Here is a 15,805-nt window from a genome sequence, read left to right as displayed (position 1 = left end):
TTGTCTATATGTGCCCTGCGATTGGCTGGCGACCAGTCCAGGATGTACCCCGCCTCTCGCCTGAAGTCAGCTGGGATAGGCTCCAGCATACCCGCGACCTTATTGAGGATAAGCAGCATAGAAGATGGACGGACGGACGGATAAGGTTGAACACCAGCCATACAACACCGTTTGAAATTTGACCAATAATTATGTTAAAAACAAAACGTAGGAGATCCAGTGAACATTACACAAGATGCATGACGAGTAGTTGGATTAAGGATTTATTAGGCGATTTGTTTTCCCCCCACGGTGGTTAACTTGTTTGTACAGTTAATAAAGGTTTAATGAAAGTGACAGTTTGACACTGGGATAGATAAGTTTTATTTCTATTTTTTTTCCCCATTTATCCAAAATACGGTATCCACTATGCAATATTTTAGCCCTTTACTGCAGATATTCAACGACGACATGAACATTTAAAAAAAATTAAATGTCACAGAAAATCTAATGGTATACACTTTTTTTTTTTAATAAATCGGAACTATTCCAAAAGAGAGACTCAAACATACAGTGGTTGATCTTTGGGGCATCACATGCAATGTCTTTTCTACAAAGCCACTTTTTCTTCAGAGTGGATCCTCCAAAATCTCTCCGGCAGCAATTGTGTCAATCTGTGCCCATCAACCTCTCGCTCGACAGACACACGGATAAATCACACACACTTCAGAGCAATTCTACTCGACACATCATTCCTCGCCCAGTAAACGAGATCTTTGTGTATGTGTGTGTGTGGCGCTAGGTGATAGGGTTAATGATGGTCATTAAGATTCATCTCAGAGTTCACTACTAGCAAAGCAAAGCACAACACACACACACACGCAGGTCTGTCAGAGAGGAGCATCTGACTCTGGCCTGCCATTTAGGCTAACTGAAATCCCTGCATGTATAATGAATGCAGCACCCAGGGAACAAAGTCAACAGGAAGCAAGTATCACATACAGTACATGCATCTCATTTTGTTTTAAATTCGCATTTGCTTTCTCTCGGACCACCTGCTGCCTCTAGACAGGAATGAAGGAAAAAATAAACTTAGGACGGGATAATGGCTAGAGAAGGCAAAGAGAAGCAAGTAAATGATTGTTTACTTGACATAACGGCGAGTGTTTCTTAATGAGTTAATCCCTTCCTTGCCCACAGGTGACTGTCAGACTATGAACTGCTTTAGGTCCTTTAATTCTAATTTCTACACACATAACAAGACACATCATCTGTAAACATAGCAGCTAATTAACACCTGCCAGTCTGACCCGAATGAAAACATCATATAATTAGCCACAACACACACACACAAAGTTGTTTCTTTCCTTTAAACCCAGGACTGAAAAAAAACATCAACTCAAAACTAAGTACAGGCGGTCCTCATTTGATGACGTCTTGTGTTATGGCGTTTCGTGTTTGTGACGCACTCCCATAAATGTTTAAAAAGGTGCTGTCTGTCATGGGTAGGTACTGCAATGAGGGGTGCTAGCGTTACAACATACTATATCCCGCCATCTTGTTCAGCACCATACCTGATTTGGATTGCTTCTCTAAGATTGCGCGTGTGTGGTGTAGAAAACTCGACTTACAATGCCTGCGTAGCAGCATAACTCGTGCTTAGGAAGAGGCATCCTAGCCAAAGACACGTTCTGTTGTCACAACAAATGTGATTAAAATGATTTGAATTTGAACACAGATGACCAGAGTAGCCAGCAGAGTGGAAATGTCTGCTGCTAAATGTGCTTTGAAAAAAATAAATATGCTTTTGTCCGCGTCTATGATGCTCTCTCAAGTCTAACAAGCAACTAATATATGCTGTTCAGTTGGCTAAACAACATTAGAATAATGTATTTGGCTGTCCGGTTTCTCTTCTACTACTAGTGAGCATCCGCGCCCATCCACAGTGCATTAAGCAGCGATGCAGGTTCACTGAAACTGCATTTGTGCGTCCGCTTCATAACAAAGCATGACTAGTGTGCGTGTCAGTGAAAACGTGAGTGATCGGGTTAATGAGCAAGCAAACAAGAAGGAAGAGAGAGAAAGAAGAGGTACAGAGAGAACAGTATTCATTTCTTTTTTCATAAAATTTCTCTACACTTAAAGAAATTCTATGTTCCAGCAGATAGTAAGATCATTTTTCTAATGAAGAAAAAAACAGTGAGAACAGAGCTGCAACAAATAATCAACGAACCGATCATTAATCGAGTATCCAATAAATCAACAACTAGTTTGGTATTCAATTACACGTTTTGGATTTAAAAATGTAAATTTCCTCCAATTTTGGCCTCTCAAGTGTGACATTTTTTAATTACCTTCATCATCCACGAAAGCAGACCGATTATCTTTGTGCTTTGGCTAAACAAGATATTCACACACGTCAGCTTTGACTGTGGCAAACAGTGATCAACGTTTTTGCCTCTTTTCTGACATGTTGTGTTGGTATGGTCCGTCTAGGGCTGGGGTGTCAAACTCTCGCACAGAGGGTCAAAACAACCCTCTCACCAGATTAAATGTTTCCCAGCATGCTTTGCTGTAGTTCAAATGATCATTTTTGACTGTCTTATGCCTCTTTAAAGCGTTATTTCTTACAGACAGGGTGTAATAGTTTTAAAGTGGTGTCACTTTTAGTCGTGTAGTTAAACTATTGTTACTTTGAGCCCAAATCTACCGTGGCCACTTCAGTTTAGCAACGCTACCGGAATAGTTGAAACTAAGCACGTTGTTTGTTGTGGCCAGCAATACGGCCCAACTTAATGCCAGTTTCCAAACAGTTCCGTGGGCCACATCATGATGATGTGAAATGATGTGGCGGGCACATAAAATGACAATTGGCCTGAGGGCCTTGAGTTCGACACTTGTGGTCTAGGGCCTAACCCATTACGCGATTAATCTGAAGCTTGCCGTTTGGATTAATCGACTAAGAAATCGTTAGTTGCAGCCGTAGTTGAGAATGTTCTGAGCTCCTGTTTGGATGCTGTTGTCTCACTGAGCATAGGAATGCTGACCAAATCGGTGGTGATATTTGTCCACAGATGAAATCAAGGGAACATACTGAAAAATTTCAGATCCATAAAATGTTCCACAAATTTTGGGTAAAATGAACAAATCCCGATAAGTTCCTCATTTCACTGATACTGTATTTCCTGGCAGTCTGGGGAGACTCGACAGTATGAAGACTATTACACATTGAGGTGAGTCATGGGTTTACAGGACTGAAGTAGTCATTTTACCCTCCACTTCATTTCGCTGGTTAAACAGCTCCTGCCAAAAGCAAAAGAATGTGAAAGAGAAACATACCCCCTGAAAGACAAACAAACAGACCGCAGAGTAGACATGTGCAACTCTCTCTAGAGGTTTCCAGGTAGTTAACAGAGTAAGCAAATACACCTATGAGATTGAGTGTCAAAGTTCTTTTCTCAGGAGTGTGTGTGTGTGTGTGTGTGTGCACATGAATGTAGGCTAATGATTAGAGATTGGGCTATGCGTATAAGCCAACTAAAGCCTGCTCTGTTTTCCAGATGTGTGAATAGAGTTGAGAGAAGCGGCTGGCGTGAAAGTTTGGGTTGGGGGTGGGGGGGCTGTTCACCCTATCAATCCTGCAAATTCCCCCTCCCTCTCTGTGCAACGTCGTTATCAGCAGATATGGAGTAGGCTCAGGAATGAGAGTACAGCTGCAAGCGTTTATTGTGTCACTTTTCTGAGTTCTTGCATAGTTCTTTATCACACTTGAAACAGCTATTGCTTCCTCTCCCACACACTTTTCTTCTCTGCCTACCTCTCTTCTGAATCATATACTCCCATTTCGCTGTCCACTTCATAAAGAATGCGGAGTGCAAATATGTGTCACTCAGTTCACAGCCAGGAAAGCACATCTATATCTATTTCGGGATGAACATTGCATGCCACCAATTAGAATCTGAAAAATACAAAGATATGTTACAAATTAAAATCGGTCATTTTGAATGTGTTGGTTAGGTAGGGAAAAAAAACATCGGCAAATGTTAAATGCAAAACAGCTGAAACTGTGAACCAACGTCAAGGCTTTATTCAAGCTGAAGGTTAGCTGCATTTATGTTATGCACACGCCATTTCTAAAGTTGATGTGTAATAGGATAGTTACAAGTGTATGTTATTCCTCGAAGACCTTGAAAACCAATGCACAAGCAACCTGCTTACAAAGTGAACAAAAGGACAAAACCTTGGGAACACACTGAAACCTGTTTTCAATGGTGCATTGACCGTTTAACTGCAGATTATTTCGCTATAAACCAACACTACACAATTAGAGGCTCATAACCTGACCTAAATTAACACACACAACAAATCCTTGCATTCTCCACATCATAAGAAGTACGTGTGAAATGATCAAGTTTATACACAATGATTGCAGATGTTCACGTTCTTGTTGGATCAATTTTCAGTCTCAGGTGGTGTCAGGGTTATGCAAGCCCTTGGTCTTGGTACTTCACACAAACATGCACATACACAGACTGACAAGGACACACACAGAAGCGTATGGTGAATGCAAGATGTACTTGACCATGGTAAAGTACAAGTGGTTCGTTTGGGGCCAGTGCAAGGTAAAAGTGTGGCTAACTTAAACCACATGTGGCTCCCACTGTTTCACAGTCCACAAGTATGAACGCCTTTGAAGTGTGTGTGTGTGTGTGTGTGTGTGTGTGTATGTGTGTGTTTGAGTAACAGAGCGATAAGGCACAAACTTAGGAAGCGGGTGCTTTTTAGTAGAAGCTCCTCTATACCACAACGGGATGTTTTAATCCTCTGTAACAAAGCTGTTTGCTATTGTGCGCAAACACAAATGACTTTCCCCAAGGCTTCTGATTTGAAGCAATTATCAGCATAGATAATGCCATTTTGTTGCTGTAAAAATGCTTTTATGTGAAGTTCTGAAAACACTGGTTTCCAAACACACACGTACACTGTGTATGGACACAGGCAGAGGCGATTGTTTGAAATAATTTTGTGAGATACAAAATCACTTAAAAATAGGGGCCACACTGTGATACTCAACCTTAATTAGATACAGAGCATTTTTTCAGGTTTATAAAAATCACCCAACTGCATATTACTAGACATTTTAAGACAGAGAAGAATGAGAAGAATTTCCAAAAGCCATGGAGATAAGATCACAAATGCTCTGAAGCACAGAGCACTTGCATTTTTTCTACCTTCAGCATAAAAACAGTAGGTCTAAAAATCAAGGTACCTAACTGAAAGGCCACTTAATGTTTTTCAGGTTGCCACTTATGTGTTTACAAGTAGACAGTTGCCTTTCATTCAAAACCCAACACACAGACTACAATTGTCCTGTTTCAGAGTTGTACTCAACATCATTACGCACACATCCAACATTGGCACTAACCATACAAGACAATCCTGAGTTGAGGGAGCAAAGTGTGTTTGTGTGTACGTGTGTGTGTGTTTATTGGTGCATGTTTGTGAGACTGAGTGCAAGAGACATCTTATGTCATGGGGAGGCATCGCTGTATGTGTTAACTCTTAGTCCAACAAGACAGCTCCCTTTACGTGCAAACTCACACACACGCGCACACACGCACACTCTGTTTACCTTTGGTGCAATTCTAACAGTTATATACAGTTACACAAATAAATAAAGCTGTTGGCTTTTATAAGACAAGGGTCTGGAACCCACGGCTCCGGCGCTGCATGCGGCTCTTTTCCCCTTCTGCTGTGGCTCCAGCTAGTTTATGCTTCTGTGCAGTCACAACGCCGTCTGTTCTAACATCATCATCATGAACCTTTCAAATTTCAGCGTCGGAATCAAGTGTGTGCCGTGCAATTCTCCTCCAAAGTGTTTTCTGTGGGCAGTGTTTTCTGGTAAGTCAACTCGGCGAGAAACCGTGATGCTAGACAACCATTTTGCTTGTTAGCTTTGTTTGCCGTTAATGAACAATGGCACCTAAAAAAAGTGACATGGAGATTGGTACTGGAACTGGAAGTAATTGATGTGTTACAAACTTTTATTGCAAATGCTGATCTGAGATCGGTGAGGAAGACTTAAGAAACATGACAACAGCTGTGGCTCCGCCAGAAAGACAGGAAAGCAACGTAACAATACACTTAAGGAAACTATATATAGTATATAATGTGACTTTCATTTTAGTAGTCAAATAGGTTTTGTTGTCCCAAGTGTGTTTTCATTTGGTGAAAAGGGCCCAAATGGCTCTTTTGATGCTAAAGGAGGTACATTTTTGTCTGAACTCAACGCCAAGACCAATCAACGCATACCAGAAGGAGTTCAAAACGGCAACAGAGAGATAACGAAAGGCAAAATGGGAAAGACCTTGGAGAGAGATATTTGGGTGAGGAAAAACTGAGAAGGAAAATAATGTTCCTTGTGTTTTCAGTCATTGAAGAAGCAAAAAAATAAAATAAACTTATAATATAGCAACATTCTGTCACACATTCGTTCTTTTCTGCCTTCATGAGAGCAACTTAATCATCAATGGGTTTTATAAACCACAACATATGGGAAGGTTCTCGTGTTTGCCTTGTTTCGTTCCAGGAGGATTACCAGGATATCTGAATCTCCATGTTGCACCCGTGTTACCCACGGAGTGACCTACTTCACAATTCACACCATTTTCAACTTTAAAATAATCTGCACAGTTTATCCCTGTAACACAACACCATTCAGTCCGGATTAGGCCTAACGAAATCCCCGCCCTCACTCTTGTTGGCAGAGGAAGCACAGAAACCGGGGACTAGGGAGGAGAAGAAAAGTGGGGGGCAATGAAGGTGAAGATGTAAAGGGGGAGGGGCAGTAAAGTAAGTAAAAAGTACACAAGAAAGGGAGGTCAGTCTGTTGTGTTGTTTGTTAGTGAGCCATAAAAGCCTAGAAGAATGGAATGAGTGATTCTAACCTGTGGGAGTTGAACATGGATGTGTGAGGTGAGGATAGCCCACCAGACACAGTGGAGTCAGCTCAGTTTAAATATCACAGTGGTGTGGATTCTTCTATTAGGGTTTAACTGGTGTATGTATCAACAGAAATGAATATTCAAATGAAACATCTCAGGTTACCGACAGTACAGGAATTTAACCGCGCAGCCTTGTCTTATCTAATTCTGTGGAAAGATCTCTCTCTCTCTCTCTCTCTGGGCATCTCCATTCTTTTGTATGTCTTGCGTGCATGGAAAAATTCACAGAGAATCCTGGAATCTGGAATCTTTCAATCAAACAATCTTGCAGGCTTGTATTTGGACAAATAGAATCAAAAGACAGTTTCCCACAAGCATGTTTATGGTGCTTTCACTTTAAAACAGGCTGGAAGAAATATGGTGGCAGTATCGGACTTTCAGCCTGAAACCCGAGACAAAGCTATTGTTTAGTTTGATGGATGGCTGGAAATCAATCTTAATGTTTGCAAGTGAGCAGTCAGTCACCATTAAGAAACAGAACAAATAGAAACCTTTTTTTCAATGAAATCACAAGTGCACCGTTACGTTCTTAGTATTTAACTGTGACTCTGGCAAGAACACTAGCATTTAAGCATTTTTTTAAGCACAGACTGCAAATAGAGGTCGTTATTGTAATGGTCACTCGCTTGTTGGTAGACCTTTTCAGAACCTGAGGCATCTAGGCCACTGACAGAGACACGTTGTGCAGCGCCAGCCTGTTACAAGTGATGCACTGCAGGTTCGTGGACATGTGGAAGATCACCGTCATCCCGAGCATGTGTCTGCAGTCAACCTGCCATCCAATGACAGTTGGGCTGCATGCAGACCAGGCAGGACAGTGTTACAAAAGGCAGGAAGACAGAGTGGTTTAAGGAGCATGAATGGTCTGTAGAAGTTCTCCAACTGAGCTGTTTGAGTACCTTATGATCACCCTGACACCTTACTCAGACAGATGATTTAAGTCAACTAATCTCTCATTTATAGCTCAGGAATATCTGCTTGACAATTGAAATCCTTGGCAGCGTCAACAGAGAGAAGCCCAGAATTGCGTTGATATGAAGATATAAATACGGCATAGAGATGATCATCTTAATGGAGCGGTCATCCGACTGTAAACCCTCGATTCACACAGAAAGGGTTTATATATCTCGAAAGCTTTCCAGCACTCTTAAAACCAAATCAGCTTAAAGAGGAGAGCTACTGGACATGAATGTAATGACAGCAAGAAGGGGGGGCTGAAGAAAAACATCCCCTGGGATTTTCTCATGACTGGGATCAGGAAGATCAGGAGTCTATGGTATACCGAGCATAGACTGCTTATGGCTACTTTGGTGTGGGTGTGGGTGTGTGTACGTAATGCTGCTTCTAGACAGATGTCCTCCTAACTGGACTAATGGAAACCACTTCAGCCAGTGCCCATAGCCACATACAGAGACGCACAAAAGAGCCCTTTGGCGGCCACCTGAAGCCTGTTATAAAGAGGCTGAGTCTAGCAGACACATTTTTAAAGGCGCACACCAACTGTCACATTTACTCAACATCCACAAAACAAAGTCCTAGAAACTAAAATAAATAGACCTTTCATGGATGATTTATCTCCCTCTTGAACAAATGCTAATGCCGCCTGCCAATGAAGAGTTTCTTATCTTGGATTGTCTAAATGATCTTATTTGAAATGGCAATTCTTGAGGAAAAATTCCTACTGAATTGCTATTTTTGGACAAACTTTAACGTTGATGGTGTGATGATGTGTGACGATGTGACCCAGCTCCAGGACTAAAATCTTGAGTTAGTTAAACTAAAACCAAGTGAGTCATCACATTTCCCAAAATCTGTGGTTGGTTTAACCTCAGTATCAAACATTTGCCGAAAATACAGGACACTGCTAGAGTTGGGTTGCTGTCACAACCGAGGAACTTCATATTTGAGGTTCTAAGCGTTGGCTCTTTAGAATAAATTCCCAGGTTGACTTTTAATAATTTTGATAGGATTCTTACGAGCTAAAAATAAAAACATGGAGGGGGGGAAACAGAATTCTTAAATGTTGAAACAAGAGCTCTTTGCTCGGATTAAATCCTTAACAGGCACAAAATGATGCTAAAAAGGAACAAAAACAGAAAGATGAAAGCATATTTCAGCTTTTAAATACGGATACATCTCCATCCAACAAATTACGTCCACTTTCAGACAAATTGATTTGACAAATCTTTTCCTGCAACAGTGTTGACTTTCATGACTCTTGCAAATACAGGCGAGCAGTTCCACTAAAAATCCATATTCTCTGGTTGAGTTGAAATCTACTAAGATTAGTTGGAGCACATGTAGGACCTGCCAAGGGAACTTGTCCTGCCTAATGTGAACTGACAGAATTTCTGCACAGCGGCACTTTCATTAGGCTCCTGTTGTTTCTGTATTAAATGCGTTTCAGAGCAGAGAACTACACACATAAAGAGATGAAAATGAATAGATCAACTTTAGTATTTACAAGACGGCGACTTTGCATGAAACGAACGGGGAACATTTCCTTTGATTTCTGCAAAGTAAAAATGTTAAAATTGTCCATTTATAGTGTAAGAGTAAAACCTTGTGGGAAACTGCTGCTACACCTCGACCACCCCTCGTCTGTCTGGGCTGTGCGAGGAGTCTGTGGTTTATGTTACTAAGCTGTCACTTTCACAGTGAAAACCAACTCCCAACAAGCAGCCGCTGGGAGTGTTTGGAGTGTGAAAGAGTAAGACAGAGCGGGAGGAAAGATAGAGGATATGTGTGAGACGGAGTGGAAGGAGGTAGGCCTTCCTTAGACCCTTTCAAACAGCTGCTACAGGCCAAGAATGCGGCGCCGCTGTTGTGCTTCAACGCTCTTGATAAAGTGCGAAAGAAATAGAAAGACGAATTAGCCTACTCAAAGTAGGAGTGTTGTAATGATGGGTGCGCTGGGATGGTGGAGGCCCGGGAGAGGAGGAGTTAGACTCAAGTCATTTACGGTAATTTGGGACCAGCCTCAGCTAAACAAACAGCACCTGGACACTTCAAATATGCCGTCAAGCTGTTTAACTACTTACTGAGCGCAACACATGAAGGAATGCCAGCACACACAAATGGTGAATAGATCTACAAAGATAGGACCTGACCTGCAACAGGTTTGGTCAAAAATAATTCCATTGTGCAGTCAAAAATAATTCCATTGTGCAGTGCTAAAACTTCCAGTCAAAACCTAACAGAGAAACTTAAAAAAATAAAAATAAAAAAACAACTGTACACCTTCATACGCACTCACCACGAAAACATGCAAATTTTGGAGAAAAACAGATGCCCGCTAGTGTGGCTGTGAGAAAGTACGATGGTAAGCCTCACTCCCTGATGCCTTAAGAGTCACGATGGGCATCAAGTTGACAGCTAGAGCTTTTAGCTCGATGGCTAGCGTTCGTGACTGTCACTCTGCAGACCCTGGTGTGAGCCCAGTTGGAACACAGGAATGGCTGGACGAGGCGGGTTACATTGGTGCCATGACCAGGATGAGAGTGAGGTTTTTGGGGGGTGAGATTAACGAGTGCCAGCCAGTGTGGCTGAGCGGATGTACGTTAGTAAACCTCACTCTCTGACACCTTAAGAGTCGTACTGGACTTTGACTTGACAGTCCGGGCATTTACCTTGATGGCTAGCGCTCTCAACTGTCATTCTGCCTGGTTCGAGCACGGGCAGAAAGCGGGGCTGGCTGACTCAGACGTGTTACATAAGGACTTCTTAAAAAAAACGGCCTCATTGACCCGGGTGATGAAAGAGTTAATTGACAACAAAACTTCCAAACATCACCGTGTGCTTCCACCGTATGATGTGTTAGTAATGTTCCAACACACATTGAAGATGTCCGACATATAAATTGAATGAAATGGCCGTTAAGTTGAATGTAACCGACAGTAAAGACATCACAGATGGAAAATGGGATGACAAAAAAAAAAAAAAAACACACACACACACCAACCCCATCAAGACAACTAAGGGACTTCCAATGTTAAGGTGAAGATGACGAGCTAACTATGATGGTGACGTGATGCTAGGCTATTGGCTGGCTAAGTGTAACTCACCCTTCTCAGCGCGTCCCATGTGAGCTGGGTCCAAGGAAGCAACAGAGAACAATAAAACAGAATTAGATACCGTATATAGCATGCACATATTGCATACATTTGCATTTTAAACAGATACATTAGCCACAATGTGGTGCTTCTGAAACAATACACAAGTTACTCCCAAACATGAAGTGAATTCAAGAAAAACGTGAAAATAAAAAAAACATCACCTTATACTCCGCACATATTTGGCTGTAAATCTTCAAACTGAGTGAGCACAGTCTCGTATGTGTTCCCGTACGCCAACTTAAACCAACACATGGCTGACCTCAATCTTTAACCTCTGCTTCCCCTTACACTTGTGCTAGCCCTTAAAATATTTACGTCCAAGTCTGTCATCACCTGCTGCTGTGTCTCCATTTCTAATTGACACCATTAGTCAGGAAATGTGTTTCTACCATCACAAAATCGTCTACAAATGTTTTGATACAAATGTCTGCTGCGCCTACCCTGGGGCACATTATTTGCATGAGGCATTTTAAAAACAGGTAAGCAAAGAGTACATTTGTTTCTACTAATAAGTACAAGTTACATTTTGCACAAAATCCAACCAAATTCTTGCGGGAATAGGCTCACTATCTGTATTTGAGTGTTCATTTGCGCACACTGCAATGTAATTAATCAGTCGAGAGTGTTGATTACTTAATCTGTCATTAAGCAGCCATGTGTGGAAGGGACTGTGCGCTGGTTTTTGGATGCGTATGCAGTGCAGCAGTGACTTCACGCTCCCGTGTACTGACAGCTGTGACCTGAGCCCAACAGGGCACCAAAAAGATTGATGACACTGGACGAACACCATCATCCATCAATGATATGCTCTTTCCAGGATTCTGATCTGTTGCAAACATGTCTCTTCCTACATTTTTCTAGCATGCTCACAGTTTACTTCCGGTGTTCTGACGAATGGTTAGCACCCACCATGCTCCCTTCCAAAAGACTAATCCCAGACAATAACGCAAGTTACCATACCCGTATTTCCCATTTGAAACCCGACTTTGGGAGAAGTATCAAAGGTGTAACAGAAGTGGGATGGTGGATTTGTAAAACAGGAAGAGCAGAAAGCTGGAACAGGAGAGTGACGATTAACACCCTAGACGCCCTTCTCCTGTGCTGTTGTGTCAAAAAACATTGCTGCCCAAAAATTCTTTGAAGTATATAGGGATTCTGTGACTGCAAACACACACTTAATTTCCTGCTCCACTGGGTCCTGTGTGAAAGGCACAGACTGAACTTTACTTATAAATCTGGACGGCTACAAATAGATTTGGTGCTACCTGTTCACGCTTGTTCATAAAGAAATTAAATATAATGCGCATGGTCTGCCAGCGGAGACAACGAAGCAAAAGGGATCAGTGTTGCCAACTCAGCGAGCCCGACATGAAAGTACGTACATTCGTCACTCGCTTCATCGCGGTTCTAACATCATTCCCTCACTCTATCACGTTTTTTGCCAATGGTCACTGTTTTGTGGTTGACTATGACTCATTATTAGTCAACAAATATTGAAAAACAAGTCATATGTAGTATTCTGGTCACTAGGCATAAGTAATGACACAAAACAATGATGAGACATGACATTACATTACCTCAACACTGCATGTAGTTACCTATGGCATGTCCGACATGATAGAGTGAAAAAGAGTTCTCCCATTTCGTGTGGAAGTGGTAAGTTTTTAGCTTCTTTCTTTGTCCTTTCCCACTCCGTTTGAAACCCTTCTTAAGTTTAGAATAAATACATTGGTGTCTAACTAGTTAGCTAGCTAGCATGCGATGCTTAAAGCCGTGGCAGTCCGTGTCCCTGCAGTGATCCCGTAGCTTGCTCATTAGCAATGTGGTGTAAACAAACAGGAGTGTAAAGGTGACTCTCAGAGTGTTATTTCAAGTCTACAGAGCTCTAATAATGTTTAAAAAAAAAACATATTTAGAAAGTTACAAACAGGTTCTCTATATGCTCTAACTACGAAATATTCAATTTATTAATATTGAATCATATTTCGTGGAAATTCACTTATCGTGGTAGGGTCTGGAACCAATTAACTGAGAAAAACGAGGGACAGCTATGTATCGCTCTTCTCCATGAGCGATGCTGTGGACCCGCCTCCACCCAAAACCACTCCCAGGCGGCTCTATTGTTTATAAAATTTGACGATGACATTACAGCACCCCCCACATTTGCAGCTATTGTTGCACATTTTCAGCTTTTATGGGTCTTTAAACCTATGACCATCCAGTCTTCATGCCTTATAGAACAAGTTTCCTTAATTACATTTGCTTGCCCTTGAGGTCCACTTTGAAAATACTGATTGGTTTCAATTTGACCAAACTTGCACAACTTTTTGTGGCTCGGAGGCGACATTTTTGTATGACACACGCTGGGACGATATGAAAACCTGAGTAACATCTTGTGCTAGAGACTGTAAGGTCACCGTCTTTGTGATTGCTCCTTGTCCATCTTTCAATGCCAAACCCTTCCATTCATTCAAGCACACAAATCTAATGAGGGATTAGCTAATGAATTCTGAGCAGATTAATTACACTTTACACACGCGCGTGTGGGTGCCTGCAGACCCCATCCCCAAACTGCTGAAGAAATGAGCTAGTGCTTTTTTTTTTTCCATCAGCAACCATATTGAAATCCATAGATGTGCTTCGAGCAGAGAAACGTCAGGTTTGAGAAGCAAACATTAAGGGAGATCTGCGTGGCAGCATTACTTTTAACAAGAAAATGAATAAAACAGTTTTGATTTGGCAACATTTTACATGGCCACAGTAGATTGAGGAGGGATTTTCATAGGAATCGAAATGAGACGAAAACATTTCATATTTCTCTTTGTATCACTTTACTACAGAGGGCTTAAAAGTACCACACTCGCTCTTTAAGTGACAGCACACACACACACACCACACACACACAAAGAGGACATGACAGCAAAACACACAGATGCACCCCTCCTGCCGTTTTCACAGTCTCTTGAGTGGAAGAGATGCCCACGGCCAAGAACCAATGGTTGCATGTTGTTTTCTTCCTCCTCCTCACTCTCCCTTCCTCATGTCTTTTGCTGGGAAAACAAATTTTTATTTCATCTTCCAAATGGTGCTGTAAAGTCATTTTAATTAAACCAACTTTGTACTTGCACTCAAAATATATATATATATTAAAAAAAACATGATTTACAATTATAATTAAACCGGCTCTGATGTGATGTTCAGCAGCAGACGTCTAATTTGTCATGAGAAGCTAATGGAAAACAATTATTTCACTTCATTAGGATTAAAGACACCACAGCGCGGGTCACTGCTCGCTCCCGAGAGGTGACGCGTTTAGAAAAGTTGTCACATCGACATCCAGTCAGTTATTGACATTGTAAAGGCAAGCGCGACAGACACGCTGGGCCACATTTATTACTCAGAGCGTGGAGGTGATAAGCTGAAACGAGGCTGCAGCAAAGCAGCGTTGATAAGCGCAGACGCCACAGAGACCGGTTCTCATAAAACACCACCATTTATTATAGCATAATTTCATTTTGAGCATTATAAATGAGGGGAAGTAGAGAATAATGCAGCTAAATGAGACCAGTTTATAGAAAGGACATCTGAACAATCCCAAAGTGATTGTGGTAATATATGACAGTTTTCATCCCTTTTCAACTCGTCCTTGCGTGTGTTTGAAGGGGAATGAGAGGATGAGCTGCACAACTCACATTTCTGCTGTCAGTCACTATTTAACCAGTGAAAGCCCTGCATTTCGATTGGAATAAGCACACGTTAATGACTGCGGTAACTTTTTGGACCCAACCAGAACGTGATGTACCAGTGGGCATCACTGTACAATGCAACCACAGACTTTGATTTACAGATCACAAATGTTGTCTTGCACCTTCTTTAACCACATTGACGGCCCACCTCCAGGCTATGTAAAGCAGCATCTCGTATTTACTTGCAAATTAACAGCACTCGCATTCCCAGAGAGGCCTCAAAGAAATTCCACACATTTGTTGCCCTGCAGACCAAATGGCCCCAAGGGAGGGGAAAGAGGGGAGTAGTTGGTGGAGGGGATAGAAGGAGGGGAGGGGGAGGCAATAAAGCTCTGAAGAATGGGTAATTAATGTGTAATTTTTATGCAAATCACGAAAGAGCCGGGCATTCTGGAGTACACTTTCTTGCCCCTTCACATGCACTCTCTAGTAATGTCGGGCACATAAATCAAGCTAGGTGGGTGCACCGTTTCACACAGCTTTATGTGGGGTGAGATTGGAGGTCAAATACAGCACACCACACATACGACAGAAAAACACACCCGTGCAATCCTGGAAGTCAAAAACTTGCTTTTTGGGCGTTTTTCAGTGCAACGTCGGAGGTGTAAAAAAAAAAAAAAAAGTTGTTTTTCGTGCACTGTCAGTGCAGATGCATGCTTCTTTTAAATCATGTGAGAGTTTTGCACAAGCAGTTCTATATCTATCTGCACAGACTAGCACAAAAGGATTGGTGCTTTAATGCAATCATAATTCCAAAGAAGTTTGACACTTATTTTAAACACAGCGGCTTAAAGTTGAACAATTTCGACAGGAGTTCAAACTGCAGAGCTCCGATACAGTATGGAACATGACACATATCCACCAAGTGAGAATATGCACGCAAATTGTGGTTTGCTAGTGAAAGAAAATGCGTCCGCACAGTGCACACATTGTCTGTATTATAACATGTGACGCATCTTTA

The 15,805-nt window shown here is 41.7% G+C and overlaps 1 protein-coding gene across 24 annotated transcripts in view; it reads right to left on the bottom strand.

Moving 5' to 3' along the window:
- The window catches only part of ptprk (protein tyrosine phosphatase receptor type K), a 99,285-nt gene that overhangs the window by 82,257 nt on the left and 1,223 nt on the right, over window positions 1-15,805 (bottom strand). For 23 of the 24 annotated variants that reach the window (XM_054760850.1, XM_054760854.1, XM_054760853.1 and 20 more), the window contains exon 3: window positions 11,048-11,071. The exons of the other annotated variant lie outside the window; for it this stretch is intronic. In XM_054760850.1, coding sequence (XP_054616825.1) covers window positions 11,048-11,071 — 24 coding nt within the window. The remainder of the gene's footprint in view (window positions 1-11,047; window positions 11,072-15,805) is intronic. 24 annotated transcript variants of the gene reach the window in all.

This window comes from Dunckerocampus dactyliophorus, chromosome 19, assembly GCF_027744805.1.
Source record: "Dunckerocampus dactyliophorus isolate RoL2022-P2 chromosome 19, RoL_Ddac_1.1, whole genome shotgun sequence".
Classification (NCBI taxonomy): domain Eukaryota; kingdom Metazoa; phylum Chordata; class Actinopteri; order Syngnathiformes; family Syngnathidae; genus Dunckerocampus; species Dunckerocampus dactyliophorus.
The sequence above is the reverse complement of the archived record's forward strand: the minus strand, read 5'-3'. Positions and strand labels throughout refer to the sequence as shown.